The sequence below is a fragment of the Homalodisca vitripennis genome, chromosome 7, assembly GCF_021130785.1.
Source record: "Homalodisca vitripennis isolate AUS2020 chromosome 7, UT_GWSS_2.1, whole genome shotgun sequence".
Classification (NCBI taxonomy): Eukaryota; Metazoa; Arthropoda; class Insecta; order Hemiptera; family Cicadellidae; genus Homalodisca; species Homalodisca vitripennis.
This window is the reverse complement of record NC_060213.1, coordinates 53496749-53513929: the sequence shown is the minus strand read 5'-3', so window position 1 is coordinate 53513929 and position 17181 is coordinate 53496749. Positions and strand designations below refer to the sequence as shown.

The following is a 17181-nucleotide window of genomic DNA, read 5'->3' as shown; positions in this document are numbered from 1 at the left end:
TTCTCATGTATTTGTCATGAATTTTTGAAGAGAAACGTTGAATATGTGATTTTAAAATACGCATCATGAGAAGTCCACTGCATTTATTTTTGAAATATCACCCGTGCTCATGACCATTGCATAGCATTGTTTTTCATTTGAATTAACCTGTTTTGTAAAAATAGACAGTTTAGTTAGAACTGAAAACTGATGATACTAAATGATTTAAAATGAGTTAGTGACGTTTTAATTTGCATGTGTTGCAACTTTAAAAATGATGCCTGCCAAATTTAGTACAAACTTTAAATTTTGAATAGTTAATTTTGTGAAGTGTACATAAAATATTAGTGCGTACAAGTCAACCTTATGAAATAGATAAACTATTAGATAAACCTAAATCAGTAATAGCTTAAGTTTTTGTTTTAGAAGATTTCGGTCATAATATTTCTATTCTGTTTGTGCATACAATTTGTTACGTAATATTAGCATTTTATTTCCTTTTTTAGAAAGTGACCTTAAGATATACAGTAGCAAAATTTCCTGTTTCCGTTATGACCATTAGTTTAGCTATTATATGATACTCTTGATTTGTGTATATGTTTTCTTTCATTTTACTTTAATTAATCTTCTTGAAGGAGTCACCAGGCTCTTTTATTTCTTTTGCTAAATTTGAATATCGGTGGTTTATAAGATGAGGGATGGTTAGATTTTACAACAAATTAAGCAGTATAAACAATAAAAGTCGTATGATGAGTAAGAGATTAATTTGGTAACTTAAATCACAAGCATTAAAATAATTATTGTAAATATTTGGAAGTTGTATTTGGAATAATTGAGAGTTCATTGCAGTTGTAATATAATAATAAGAATATTGTAGTTTGACAGAACAGTACATTCTACAACATTACTTAACAAGTTGGCTGGAGAGAAACAAGTTTTACTTCATAAGAACAAAGTTAAACCTTAAACATTTTTGTGTTCTTTTTTTTGGCCGAAGAGCTGGGAGAGATATTCCAGTTTAATCAATCAATAAAAACACTTCTTTATTCATCAGTATCCTGAGAACAGATTAAATGGTGTTTAAGTTTTAAAATAACTATAAATAAGTTACTTTACAGAACTAAAGCACAGTCTTAATGATCAATAATATATTATTTTCCTACTATTTTACAGAATATGAAGTAGTTGTAGGTTTTATCAATGTACAATTTATTGTTCATGCTCAAATACAACGAACTAATTAAGCATTTTATTTTTCACATATTGTTTATGATTTTCTTTTAAATCAAGGATAATACAGTGTACATTTCTTTGTTGTATTGTTATAAAACAAAATTCTACATACTGAGTTTTTTTTGTAAAAAGTGCCAATTAATGAGAATGGATTGCTAATTCATTCTGTGGTTGGTTGTTGTATACATGATAGTTCCTAGACTTGATTGATACTAAATCTTCGTAAATTTACAATCTTTAGGGTGTAAAATTTTTAATCTTGCAATTCATCTTTGAGGTTTTAAATCTCTGTATTCTTTTTCCTTTGTTCTGCATTTTTATTATTGTATCAAGATTTGTGGAGATTCTTGTACCATATAAGGATATACCAAAATAAATTATGGATTTATTATTAGAAAAATTAGTTATTTGACTAAAAAAGGGTGTAAAAGTTGTTTATTTTGAAGTTTGTCACGGATGACAAATGATTTAAAAGGGTAATAGGATTTTGGATATCTGCCATTGTTATATGTTACATAAATAGCGTAAAAGTGTTAGAAGGCCAACAATTTTCATGTGGAAGTAATATCTCGATAACAACCAAAAGAGCTGGCTCCACAGTTTTCCTCATAAACTAATACCAAGCCTAAATAATTTTGTGTTGTTGCTTACGAGTATTTCACCCAAAAATCCTTATTTATGATTACTTCTGTTCTATCTTTAGCGTAACAGTCGGCCTACTTAGTATTATAGTTCAGTAGAAGAAATTTTAACAAGTAATTTAGTAATATTTCCCCTAAAATGTAACTTCATAAGTATTATTTATTGATTTATGTAAAGAATTCATGTAATTTTTCACAAGTATGTTTTAAGTTATAATTAAAAAAATTTTGCTTGAGGATGTAAATTACCTAGGTTTTCTTATGTATTAGTTTATTTCAATTAGATAAAATAGCACCACCAATTTAAACTTGAATACAAACAGCACCGAAATGTAAGTAAAACTGAATGTGCATGTAGTTTGCGTTGTTTTTAAATGTGTGCTTGCATTGCTGTATTGCCTAGCTTTCATTTTCAATGTTTTCTATTTCCTAGTGTAAGATCACTTCTCAAAAAAGTGAGAAAATCTTACTTTATATAATTATACATTTTTTATAAATTTAAATGTATGTATTTGTTTTGTCACTGTACCAATTATTTAAGTTTTATCACAGCTTTATATGTACCTGGAAAAAATTGTACATTACTGTAGTAGTTGTAATTTTGTATGACATTTGTATTTTCCAGAGCATTACACAAGAATTTAATCCACTTTGCACAAGGGCACAACAGTTTTTTGTGTTTGAGATTCCAGATGGAGACATGCCCTGTGAAAACGTTTTTTTCTACTATTTTAATGTTCAAAGTTTGTTGTGCTCAAGTGGTAGATTTGTGGATGGATTGAATAAACTAGCCCTTCACCTAAGTGCACTTTTGATCCCAACTCACTTAAGCTTTACAACTCTCAATCACTTAGGTGACCTAATATAACACGTACTGTTGAGTGAGGCATGTATTGTGTACATTAATGCTACATGAAAATTGCAATGTATTTTCATTGTATTTTATAAATATGTGATTAGAAGTAATACACTGATAGTTCAAAGTGAATTTTAGATCAATAAATTTACTTAACATTTGCAGATAGTAGCAGTGGCGAACCCAGAAATCTTCTTTGGGGGGTGCCCAGAACACCGGGGAGTTGGGGGTATGGAAAACCCGAAAACCCTCCAGATCTGTTGGGGGGTCTAGGGCCTTTCCCCGGGATATTTTTAAAGTATTAGGTCATAAAATCATTATTTTACATCACTTCTGAAGTAATAAAAATAGGGGAACGATCAGGTCAAAGTGTATAAAAGTTACAGTAAAACACTCTACCAATTACCAGGAAGCTTACACATGGACAATTAAAATATTCTGCAACAAATAAAGTTTATATTGTGTATTTATCCAAAACAAAACTTAATCGTAACATTAACAAAATAATGAACAAAATAGTTAAGTTCAAATTGCAAATCAATACCTAAGCTAAATCTTTATGTCTGGATCAAAATGTATGGATATTCAAATTTGAAAGTTGACTGCAAACTAACTAACTACAGTTATGTTAATATTTAGAATGTTTAATTCTGTGTTTCTGCATATAAAACTACTAACAATAACTTTCAGTTTTTTTATCTGTAACGACAAGAAATACCTGTTTTTGGCGCTTTTCAACCAAACTGCAATTTTAAAAATCCGTAACTCATAAACCTGTGATCCGATTAAGATAAAATGTTTATAAAGATATATATAGAGAATAAAGTTGTTATTAAGTTACCATCTTTTATCCTTGACCGGGAACGGATGGTCCAAAAAAATCGGCATAGGTAACGTTATGAAGCTCTTAGTCAATATCTAGAGGGTTTAATTTCGTAAACCAACATTCAAAACGTTTTATTACTAAAACAGATTAAATTGAGCAGGTTTTGTCAACTTATCAAATTGTGTAACTAGCAAATTCTCATATTTTTTTAATGTACAAATCGCCAGACTACATAAGGCGGTGTTGCCTCCTAGTGGCAATGAATGACAACAAACTAATACAGTACAGAACTGCTCAGATCTCAGCATCTCACTCACTACTGTGACAACTGATTGTCATGATTAACATACTTTGTACAGTACTCATCTGTCCTGAGAGTACTGGTTACCACAAACCTAAAGTATCAAATTATTGTTTTAGGTATTTTTATTATGCAAATACTTCACATGTTTAACGCCGTTCCTGGTATAAAGTACTCAGACTCATTTGGCAGTGTGATTCTGAATCAGTACAAGTATAATTTGTATTAGGTTCCTGAAAGTACTGGGCAGAGTTAGAAGCCTCAAAAATTAGATAGAGCTAATCTTACTTTCGTAGTTGATGCGTGATGATAAAATTCAAATATTTAGCGTTTTGAGCAAAATTTAATTATTATATGTGAAGTGCTGTGTATTTCGTAAATTATAATAGTTAAATAGTTAAAGTATGAATTTATGTATTTCAGTATGATTGAATTCAAAGTTTCATCATAAATGTTCATTTTAGTCGAAAATAGACTACTAGGCGATTGATTATTTTGAAATGAAATGCTCTTGGAGGGAAGGACAGGTCCCATTAACACCCCTTTGGTGCGCTCCTGGATAGTATTAACAAGGAATGATAAAATTTTGAAAGTGATTTATCAGTAAGTTTTAAGGGAACTTAGACGGCATTATTAGGAATAATAGGGTAAGAAACAATGTTTTTACTTTAGAAACTTTCCAAAACTGCACCCACTAGGAACTGGAAACACTCTAGAATGGATATTAAAATATTACCACGGAATTAACTTTATATGCTTTGGGTCCATAAAATTCTTTTCTTTGTCTAAAATTTTAATTTTGTTAAAATTATTACTTATCATGGAGTTTATATAAAATTTAAAATTAATTATGTTATAGACAGGGAGTCACATGTTATCATAAAATATGTGGTATTTTACACCTGGATTTGTGAATTACATGATTTAATACATAAATTCAAAGTTATTTATTCAATAATTAAATTTGTGACATATCATTTTATGAATGAAGCAGGATTTTTCTGGACATTTGCCATCATTCAGTGATAAAAAAAATCAGTAACACTAGTTTTGAGATCTATAATCTGATTTCTTCCTCAGCTGAATAGCTAACCTAATACATAACTACAATCTATTTTAAAATAAAAATTCATACCAGAGTCATAGCATAAGTCAGGAATCACAAAAACCATGTTATATCTCAACTTCATGCACACCTACTAAAACTTGCACTTAATAAAAACAAAACATTAATTATGAAGACTGAACTAAAGACTACAGGTCACAATAGGTCTGCACTCTCCAACCAACCATAGAGAACCAATAGTATATGGTGCTCGCTACATCAGAAACAAGATGGCGGCAAAAAAAGGAGGAAACAGGAGTGGGCCTTTTTTATTATTGTTTCATTCTAGATGGCCTCAAATCCTGACCAAATGAAAATTTGGCTCTGCATTGGTTTATTAATCTCAACACAGTTCTGGTACTGTATTGGTACACTTTTGCACATTATATACATTATATATATATATATATATATAATATATATATATATATATATATATATATATATATATAAAAACTGAGGTCAACTTATTATTTGAATCTGTAACTCACAAATTGAACAAAGCAGTTACTATCTTATTATGTTTCTAAAAACCTCAAGCTGTTTTATTTTAAAACATAATGCCTCACAAATAAAATATATTAAATTATTATTGAATTGGTTTAAAATTTGTAAAGAAGTATTTCTCTTGTGATTTTTAAAATAAAATAATTTTTATATAGAACTTTCAGAAGAAGTAGTCCTTTAAATATGGAAAATGCTGTAAATGTAAATAAATGTTCAAGATGGTTGTTATATTAAAAGAGACGCACGTTAATCTTTGTAGTCCTTAATTATTTTTGGTGTGATTTATCACAACTCAGATTAATTTGTGTGCAAGTCCTAAAAATAAGTGTTCGTAAGTTATTAGATGCTATAAAAACATCAATTTCTGGCATATTCCTATATAGTTTTCGTAAAACTACACAAAGCTTGTAGTTTAATCAAAACCATTACATCTGTTAATCACCAATCACGGACTTACTGAACGAACCACCGTATTGTCTGTGCAGCTGACATGCTGGGAATGGAAGAGGGCAGTGTTGGTGAGGTATCTATCCAGGTTGATCTCTTCACACATCCTGGCACTGGGGAGCACAAGGTTACTGTGAAAGGTGAGTGTAATTTTATCCCGGAATAATTGCATTTTGATGTTTCACTTTCAAACAGGTCATTGCTTTAAATCTAAGAAAACATCCGGTTCAGGATGGGATTTCATTGTATTTGATTAGAACAATCCCAAGAATCATTTACAATTTAGTCAGCAATACAAAAATTAAGTTTTTATCCAAGGACAAACAAACAATGCAAGATGAGGTTGAAAGTCCAACTTATTTTACTGGGTTAGAAGTCGAGCCAAAAATATAAGATAAATAAATAGTGACTTAAAAATTCATTCAGAAGTACAAACTTCTGAAAGATGCATTGTATTTACCTAATTCATTTAGATTAAACGAAAGCAATATTAAAGTACAATACATGGCAGACTAATCTCAAGGGACACTATTAAGATTTTTGAAAGTTTAAATTTAAGCATGTGGAGTTGTCAATGTATATTTAGATATTTTAGATTACGGTAGTTACCAAAATACTGCTGCACGATATAGGTAGTATAAGGTGAGTAAAATTATTGTTAATGAAAGATATGTACTAGATAAATGAGGATGTGTGATGTTGTTAAAATCTCTGTTTGGAACTGTTTCTAAATAATAAGAAAATAGAAGTACGCCACATCCCAAGGGCGTAGTCAGTAAGAGAGTCCAACATTGTAATGTTGGACATGCAACAGTAATGCACATGCATGCAGTAATGACATGCAACATTATAAACCTCAATCAATGTTGCTCATATAGAAATGAAGGTTCATGCTAAATTTGAAGTCCATAGATCAGTTTTTTTTTCAAGATAACATGCAGGTAGACAGACAGACAAATGAAATATTTCTAACCCACGAGTGACATGCTTTTCTAATACTCATCCATTGACTGTTAGTGACATAATAAATGCAAGAACAGTTATAAACTTGCAATGTCAATTTAAAATAATAGTATATTTAGGTACAAATGCTTTTCTTCCGTGTTGCTCTTTCTAACCCCTGTTTTTTATTAAGAAATTAGTTCTATTAATTAGTTTGTTAGAAGTGTTTTATTTTGTTCACCATTATTCACATCTGTAAAGTTCCATTTAAATTCTTTTTAGTGATTTTTAAGTAGTTTAAATTATAAAGTTTTCACATCATCAGGCTAAAAGCTTAAGTAGTTGTATATCCAATGTATCGCTGTGTAAATTTATATTTTTGAGAGGCTATATAATTACGGTAATGAATTACCACATTCAAAAGCCAAATGGCAGTCAAGATGAGTACAGTAGGTACTTTAGTACTGTGTTACTTGTAATTGTTGGTTAAGAGTGGCATCCAATTATTTAACTTAATTGCCACAAAACCATTACAGAATGAGGTGCAGTTGCATTGCTTTTGTTTTGTATTTTGTGTACCTACTACATGATTGCAAACATAAAAGAACCCAAAAGCTTAATTCAAAGTTTTGATTTGTACAAAAGGTATGACTATTGATATGAAAAAAAACCAAAATACAAAATGACAGGGCATTTAATTTTGAGGAAAACCAGAAAGAGTAAAATGTTTAAAACAATTTACACATTTTGATAAAATAAAAAAAAAACAAGTGTAAATGGTCAAAATTGTAACTTGCCAAAAAAGTAAATGTTCATTTTTAATTATTCAGTCTTGTAACTATCTTTTTCTAGTAATTTCACGTTTAGCTTATAATAGTACACAAATAAATGTTAGTAACAAAATGAAAGTTTTTAATATCATATGTGGAATTCCTCGTATGAATTGCAATGAGTTAATTTTTAATAGTCATAAGACATGTAAAATCTGGAGTTTTGTAGTTCTCCACTGATTTTTAGAAATAAACATATTGTTAAAAAGTTCCATATGTTATATGATGAATTTAATGGATTATCACTAATAGTTTATTTACACATTAATATTTTGATTCAGTGGTTGCCGCCAATGATCTGAAATGGCCGACCGCCACCGGAATGTTCCGGCCATTCGTTGAAGTGAATCTCATTGGCCCACATCTAGCTGACAAGAAACGTAAACAAGCGACCAAGTCCAAGAACAACAACTGGTCTCCTAAGTTCAACGAGACTTTCCACTTGTAAGTTTCTTGACTGATATAATCAATATCATATAATTTCAAGCAAGCAGCACACCTACTACCCCAGTATGAGTACAGATATGATATTTTATCAGCCAGATGTGCAGAAAACAAAAATAATTTCCCATTAAAAATACTATTTAAGCATCTATTAATTGTTTTAATAATTACCATAAACTAATTATTATCTAGAAAACTTGTTTAAATAATAGAAAAATGAATATGTGTAATTAAAAAAATTACACTATTAACATAAACACATGTTACAGTATATGGTTGGATTAATCACTTTTAACTCATACTACATGTTTTTTGTGTGAGAATTTCCACTGTTGTCTCCATTATGATACTACTGTGACTGACATTGGTAAAAATTTTGGTGGCAACCAGTGTTTAGACAGAACAAAGGCAATTTTTTTAAGTAATAAAAAATCTTTCGGTTACTTAAATGTATATTATATGTTTACTTAAATGCAAGTTAAAATTATAAATTAGGATATATTGTAGAATGTATATGTTTGGTGACTAAAAAATAAATGTATATATCATATAGAAAATTCAAATTACAAAGCCTAATAATAATAAGGAGAGTAAGTTCAGCTGATTCTTAAATTTCTACAACTGCAATCTAGAATATTTACAAACTTTTTTGAGAAAACAAAAGAAAAGTTGTTCAAAACATCAGTGGACTAGTAATGGTGCTCACACAGTCTATGAGATATTGTTGGAACTATTAGGAGGTAAAATTAAAAGCAGATCTCTTTTGCAACCTGTGCTCGTCATCCAGCTACTGTAAAATGAGATATTTATGAGTTGTCCGCAAAGGGTTTAATTTCTTAAAGTGCATAGTACTAATTAATATAATAAAAGTGCATAGTAAAAATTAAAGGCTTTGTTAGAACTTAAAACTATAAATTACAGATTTTTATTTTAACAGTCTTTCCGGCTCAGTAGGAGGAAGTAGTTAGATTTTGGGAGTTATTAATGGAAAAAAATTTAAGTGATCGCCACTCTGGGACGAAATGGAGTACCAAGCTGAGATATTTATAAGATCTATTATTGTAGAAAATTTTAATTTATTTATGCTTGTTTTAATTTATTTTATAAAGTTATCGTTGGATTGACATTCTTTGATGGTCCATTGGTCTTCCCTACACTAATCTCACCTTCCTTATTACAAATTGTTGATACCGCCCAGAAATGTGAATGAACAGAATGTCCTATTCAGTAAATGTACAATTTTCCACAAGCAAGGCATGCTTGACAGCTGTGCTTGATCTCTTAATCTCATCAATCTATCATTCACATGTGACGGGTAGGTCCATCACCTCCTATATAGCCTACCAGGTACATACCATTTCTCATCTACCGTTTCCTTGTTATAATTCAACCAGCATTTTATAAAGCAGAAGCCATCTCATCTCTTAAGTCCAGTACGCACATAGCGATTTCAGTAATGTTACCATGTCACAGCTGAGAATGACATTTTGTTTTTGAAATTCCACATTGAATCATCTGCTGTCGTTCATTGATACGACTGTTTTCATATTGCAATGTGACTATGCAACAGAGAAAGTCAGATATCCACATGACTGAATTCGTGGTGTGTGTTTGCTGGGCCTTACAGAATAATTACATTTTATGTATTTTTATGTAAAATATGTTGCATACTGGAGAATGTAAACAGTCTGTTCATTGTACTGATGCTTATACAATGAGTAACTTTGGATCTTTTAATGCAGTATGATCGGAAATGAGGAGCAACTAGAGTACTTTGAACTTCACATCTGCGTCAAAGACTACTGCTTCGCTAGAGATGACCGACTCGTGGGTGTTGCAGTGCTTCAACTGAAGGATATTGTCGATCAGGTAAATCCGCAATACTATAATTTGCTTATATTGTTATGGATGGATGAGGGTTTTTTGAAGACAGAATGATAGATCAGATAAAAATTATTTTTCTACAAGTTAAAAATAAGTCAGGTATTTTTCAAAAAGTTTTAAAGTTTTGAATTCTTGAAGGATTAAATTAGAAAATAAATAATTCTAATTTTAATTTTTTTATTAAATAATTTACGTATCACACATAATAATTCACATAGTTGTTGTTTTTTAATCTTAATCTGATAAAGCAAAACAAGAAATAGTATGAACAATTCACTGTTTTGTGAATAGGCAGATCCTGCAGAGAAATTGACATTATCACGGTAATGGCTCAAGGTGTGCTTTAACATATTCCTCAGGGTTGCTTGTCTAAGAGCTAAAAATTTTTATTTCGAAAATTACGCTAATTATTAGTTTGAATTCGTCGACAAATATGATAGAAAATTTTGTAATAAGGGCCTATTATATCTTAGAAATAAAGAGGCTGGTTGGGAAATGTTGGGAAGTTGACATATCTCGACAGTTTTCATGAATGAACTTTCCACTGGAAAAAAGATAAACGAACTTAACTTATTTAATCATTTAAGCTGTTCATCTGGGGATTTTTCTTATCCTATTATGGAAGAAATCTAGATTTACAGATAAGCCAAGGGATCTGAGCGCATGGCCAAAACTCTACTAGCCATCTACAAAACATTGACGTCACCTACTGTCATTCTGTGATTGATTTAAAAGAACTAAATTATCGGAACACCTTTTATTTGAATATAACCAAGAGACAACTGAATAAATCAGTAAATATTCCTGCTTTTGTCTCTTTTGTCATGAGAATACCGAAGGAGGGGCTCTAAGGAAGAGTCCAATGTTCTTGGAAAAGACACCCCTTTACTCCGCTCACCCATCAGGCGGACGTGCAGCCCTTGGCCCATCTGTGCAGCAGACACACTCTTAATATTCAATTGGTGTAACTGTCCCTGTTCCAGCTAAGAAGTGAATCAGATATTTTTAGTCACACTTTTGGCATTAACATTGAACAAGTCACTACAAGTCAATGTTTATACTATCTTAGTTATCTCTTGTGTAGTACGATTGTGTGTACAGGATTACTTAGAGTTTATTTTGAATTATTGTGTGAGTGTAATTTATTGTATTTTGTATTCTTCTGAATAAATTAGAAACCATCTATACGAGTTGTTAGTTGTGCTTTGTTAACTTCAGAAGTGGCCTTGTTAACTTTTTCTGAATGGATTATATTATTTTAAATTATTTGTATAATAAATGAGTTGGTCATTTTTACTGCTGCTAATCACACTGAATTCAGTGTCATTCGGTAAAAACAAATACCCAGATACTCTAAACTTAAGTTAGATTTATTCAACTTGTAACTCCGGTTCTTGAACAATTTTGATCAACATTGGGCAATTTTTATATTTATATTTTTCCCTTTAGATGACTCGGAGTAGAAAACTTTATGATTATAATAGCTGTCATACTTCATTAAATATTTTCGGATACAAGAGACAAGTTTCTCAGAATTCCTTACCCCCGGTCAGGTTCATCCCATATGTATAGGTGGGGTTCCAATCTTCATCATCGGATATTTATAACAGTACATAAAAATTATGTTATAAACTATTAAAAACTCATTTTAGTTAAAATAACTTAAAAGTCAAATGCCAACAGGTTACTAAGCAAATCTAAACAAATAGCCAGTGGTCTTGGTTCACTTCAATAATGTAGAAAAAAACCAATGTTTTTGGGGCACATGAAAACTACTACTTCCTGGTGCAAAAATAAGGACCTTTGGATTTGGTTCACAGTTGCACTCAAAAATTGTTTTATCCATCATTGCTTTTACTAAATGGACAAAACTGGACTTGATCCACTTTAATGCTGAGGAGCTCTCCCTAAATCAAATATTCGGTTCTTTGTGCGACAAAGGGAATGGTGCTTAGGGGCTTATATACTGGAGACAAAGGAGATCTAAGAACAGGATTGCACTAATCTTATAAGTTTTTAGCAGAAATCTCAAATTTGATGGTTAAATAAGACAGTCCTGAAGAGTCATAAGACCCTCAGTAGAAAAAGAAAATAGGAATCAAATTTTTAATATTTTTTATGCATTATTTTGTTAGTTAATATTTTATAGTGGTTGCGTTTTTAAATTTTTATTGAAGACATCAGCCCAATTTTTGTTCATGCAGTAAATAATGTGCAGATTGTACATGATGAAATATTTTTCTTTGACAAACATTTCTTGGTTCATAAACAATTCTGTATTTCACAGGGCTCCTGCGCATGCTGGCTGTCGCTTGGCAAACGCATCCAAATGGACGAAACGGGCTGGACGATCTTGCGCATCTTGTCGCAACGATCCAATGATGAGGTCGCCAAGGAGTTCGTCAAACTCAAGTCCGACATCCGTCAAGAGAACCCCCTGCCGATACAATGAGAGGGGACCCCGCACTCCATGTCTTGCCTTACTCTCTTCTTGTCTTCAACCCTCGTGGGACTGTTGTTGCCTCTGCTTTGTTCTCTGTCAGCACAGGGGTCAGGTCACACGCAGCAGGAACTGTCAGAGGATAAAACTGATCATGGACAGTACGATAAACAGATTTTCAGAGTCTATAAAATTACTATTTCAGTGTTTTTTGTGACAAGTGAGGTCTATGGATTTTCGCATATTATGTATGCATTCTAAAACACAAAGAAAGATTAAATAATGAGTGGTCCATTGGTTACAATTACAGTAAACTACATCACAACTTTCATAAGTATTACATTTAAGTGTTCTATTACTGAATCAGTACTCATGAATTCTACATTCTCTAGATGTTAACTTTTCAGAGTATTTAACGTTTTTTGAACCTTGATGGCGAAAAATCAGTAACGTTTGTAATTTTAATTACAATAAACCGAGCATAAACAATAATTAACCTTGAGATAGAGTTATCGTGTAAAAGACAGAAAGAGCGATGAAAGAAAGGAAAGAACAAAGCAACAGCAGCTCTAACATTCAAACCTTTTGTAAACATAAGTTAGTTATAAATCTAAGTTTAATATGAAACAAACATTAAAAACACTATGAGGACAATACTATATCCTAATGCTGAGTCCAAATGTGTGAAACCGCGCACATTGAGATATTCGGCTTGGGGCGTGCGTCGAACCATCCTTTGTACGAATACTTTTGTAATCCAGTTTTGATGTACATAACAATGTAAAATGCTGTAACTGTATTATGGTTTTGTCTGAAAACTCGACGTACTCTCCAAGTTTGCGTAAGGTAGTGTTACGTTTAGAAGTAGGATTTTAGGGCCATCTCATTTTTTCTGAGGCCCTTTAAAAATGTAAATTTTGTGATTACATCACCCCATATCTTGTACATATTCGCATACGTTGACTCATTTTCAACTTCTGTCATGTGTATAAAATGCCTCTGTTGATTATCTTAATTTTGTTGATATATTTACACCTCCAAACTTTTATTTACCTATTTTTCTGAAAGTGAGCTTTGTCTGAAGAACTGAATAACTGAATAGAAGCATTGAGAATTTAATTTCTTTACCATGTCAATTTTGACTTATACAAATAGGTTTTAGTTACAGAAGATTGATACAGTTAAAGAGAAAAAAAAATTAAAAACACTACTGATAAATCTCACATCATTTTTCTTCTGTGAAACTTTAATTTTGTATGTTTTTAGTTCAATTTATGTGTACAGTAACTACTTCAATATAATTAATGACATTACTTTCATAGAAATCCCAATGTTTCTATTTTTACATAAGGAATTAAAAAATGTCCCTAAAAATATAAATCTTTAATCAATTTTATGAAAGTCAGTAGTAAAAGGAATTATATTCTCATTATTTTCCCTCTAAATATAAGTAATTTCGTGTCACTTCAACAATCATGCCTTGAAATGGAAAAAAAAAACATTTTTCTTTCAAAATTTTAAAACTTGTTACTATACCTTGAAAAAGGAATAACAAAATTATTTCAAAGCTCTTTATCATGCCAGAAAACAGGAAAAAAAAATTATTTTAGAAATTTAAATTCACCTGTAGTAAGTACTAAATATAAAGCGCATCAATATTCTTCACTATAGACTGAATAAATATTGTGTATTAATAAATATTATGGATAGCGTATTAAAACGAGGCCAAACTTAAGGTTTAAATAAACAAAATTACTTCTTTTATAATATTTTTCATCTCAGTTATTTAGTGACTGTCCATCTGCTTGTACTAATTAATTAAAAATTCACTTCAAAAGTTGTTAAAAGCTATGTAAGTTTTCTAAATTACTCGCTTTATTAACATCATCATCCGTGAGTGAGACTACTATTGTCCAAGGCATCTCTGCATTCAGTATGTTAAGGTCAGCTAAAACTTTTAAAAAAATTGTTTAAAATTGTGCTGCCTTTTTAGGATATTGATTATTACAAGCTTAATAGTCTAGGAGCCGAGAACCATTTGCATTGTTTTAAGCACACAACCGGGTCTTTCTTGATATTGAAAGAGGAATTTTTTCTATGAAAGAAATTGTTTGTCAGCAATGCTAGTTTTGGTTGAGGTTGAAATGTGAGGGTGTCAAAAAGTTTAAAATTATAAAGCAACGATTTTTTTCTGATAATATTTTTTCTACTTCATTTACTTCAAACTAACCACTAGACACATAAATAATAGTTATATCACTGTCAGATAACAAGATAAAGTTACAGAGTCTCTTTCTGCTTCAGTATGTGGTTTACTAATGCTGATGAGACTGAAAAATATGCTTTAAATTTTTTTATTTTCATATTCTTAACCCTTTTGATACCCTAGTAACCCAGTGTGGCTGATGTTTAATTTCATTCTTAAATGAAATTTATATCTTGATATCAAGAAAAAACAGGACGTATATTTAACCCTCCATCAGGCGCTTAAAATTAGAAACACCATCAGGCGGAGGTTTCCTCCAGGTTAGCGAATAATGGATATTATAGTCGTTTAAACTGTTTTTATTTGTTTAAATATTCATACTGATTTAATTACAATGTAATATATTCATTTTTAGAATTTAAATAAAAAATTACTTTCTTATGTAATGAATTTTCCAAATAAGAATTTCGAAATTAAAAAAAATTTTATTGTATAATAACAACATGATTTATTTTAAGGAATAATGCAATTAATTGTAAAAATGCTTAACCTTCTGTAATAATATATGGAAATTAATTTAGTTTTTAACTTCTTACAAAAACAACTTACTTCAATTCTTGAGATATTATACAATTGTAATGTCAATTATTATTCTAAAATCAAAATTTATTCTTTACTAAAAATTCTTTTAACACTACACAAAGTTTCAAAACATTTTCCTTCTGGTTCTTATAACGACAATGTTCACTCCATAAACAGTACTGAAATGTTCCCTAGCACACGGGTACTGTACTGACAAGTCTCTCGTCTTCATTCTCCATTTCACAAAATTCAAATAAAATATATTGTAAAACTTAAAAAGAAACCATCACAGGTCACACATTTAGGCGCACACGGATTATTACTCCATAAAAACTAAACACTATAATGCGCTCATGGAGATTTCGTCCAAGGACTACAAACACGACATCGGGCGCTCACGGAGGAATTGTCCAGTCTCGCACGGAAATAGACCTCATACTGACAGATTGTGACAAAGATAAGCGGGAGGCTATTGTTTCGCTTCTCCGAAAGATGCTTGTGAAGTACACTGCGGGAAACGACTGCAAACATCAGAAAAGTAGTACTATTTTTAATAATAAAAAATACACGGAGGAAAACTCCGTTTAGCGCCCGATGTAGGGTTAAAGAATGTAAATTGGTCCTAATCTTGTGGGCTATAGTAACATTTGAAAACAGAGGCAAATTCAGAATAATATAATATTCTTTCTGCTGTACAGACGTGTAGCAGAAGTATGATGCAGCCAATTTACAGGGGAAACAATAAGATTCTGCCACCTCCAACTATTAGTTAGGTCTGTAGTACTAGACACTCTAAAAACATTTGTGTTTATTGTCAAAAGCTCTGTACTACATCTGTTACATATCAATGTCGGAGTTGTCGTTATCACACAAATTAATCATAAAACTTATAACCTAAAATTTCTTTGCTGCTGAATGTTTTAAGGGATGTATAGCTCTTTCACTGAATGCAAGCTATCCACTACAACATTCTCTCTTATGCATTCCTATTTCTTCATTCAACTGTAGAGCCAGCTGTAGTGAAAAGGCCTTGAGTTTTACCTCATAAGAACAATGACAACACTCGTGCACTTTTACGTCCTTATTTTTAATCGTAGCATTATCAGAGAGGTCACATTTTAAATATCTCATTAATACACATCCCAAAACTTTTTAATATTTTTTTGTAAAGTTAAAATTTTTTAAATATTTAAAAATAAATAACAAAACAATTTGAGATATTTTTCTGAATAACCTTTAAACAATCAAAAAATCTAAAATAAAGCATTTGGATTCATATTAATTATACCTTGAAAACAAGACATCTCCTACAATTCCACGGCAAAGAATAAGATCGTAAAATTGCGTGAGGCTTAACATTGTTCTTAAGGAGCTAATATCAAAATGGTTACTGCAACAGCCGGCTTTTATTTTGTTTTACAACAGGCTTACACATATTGTTTTATACTAAATAAATACATGAATGAGGGCATGCATTTTACTACTTTTTTCACAACGTTATTTTATTTATGAGGCTTTAATGTTTATTTATACAGTTAAAATGCATTTCTTCAGTTATTTCTGATTACATCCCAACAAATAAGTACCAAAGTTCTTTTTTCTGGAGCATACTTTGTAGGGCTTCTGATAGTTTTGCTTTTATGTAAGTTTTTATGCAATCTGACATAAATATTTAAAAACTACCATATTTTAGGAGCTAGACAGTACCATTTTTGAAATGTTAAGTTTGGCTTTTTTGAGTTAGGTATTTATACAAAATTCAAAAGATTTAATTTAATTTTTTTGTATGGAATTGTCTAGTTAAGTGAAGCAGAAGGGAAACATAGCCATAGGAATATTTTGTCCATTTTATCATCTCAAGTTTCTTTACCATTTACAACTTACACATTTCATAACCTTCAACAGTACGATGTAACAACGTTTTGATATGAATATAAAAAGTTAAATAAAACATATTT

General features: G+C 30.8%; 1 protein-coding gene across 7 annotated transcripts in view; it reads left to right on the top strand.

Annotated features, from left to right (window-relative positions):
* Positions 1 to 14970, top strand: part of LOC124365823 — a 213786-nt gene extending 198816 nt beyond the window's left edge. For all 7 annotated transcript variants that reach the window (XM_046821868.1, XM_046821866.1, XM_046821867.1 and 4 more), the window contains 4 exons: positions 5934 to 6035; positions 7949 to 8111; positions 9854 to 9980; positions 12283 to 14970. In XM_046821868.1, the coding sequence (XP_046677824.1) occupies positions 5934 to 6035; positions 7949 to 8111; positions 9854 to 9980; positions 12283 to 12447 (557 nt within the window). In that variant the 3' untranslated portion in view covers positions 12448 to 14970. The remainder of the gene's footprint in view (positions 1 to 5933; positions 6036 to 7948; positions 8112 to 9853; positions 9981 to 12282) is intronic.
* Positions 14971 to 17181: the final 2211 nt, after the last annotated feature.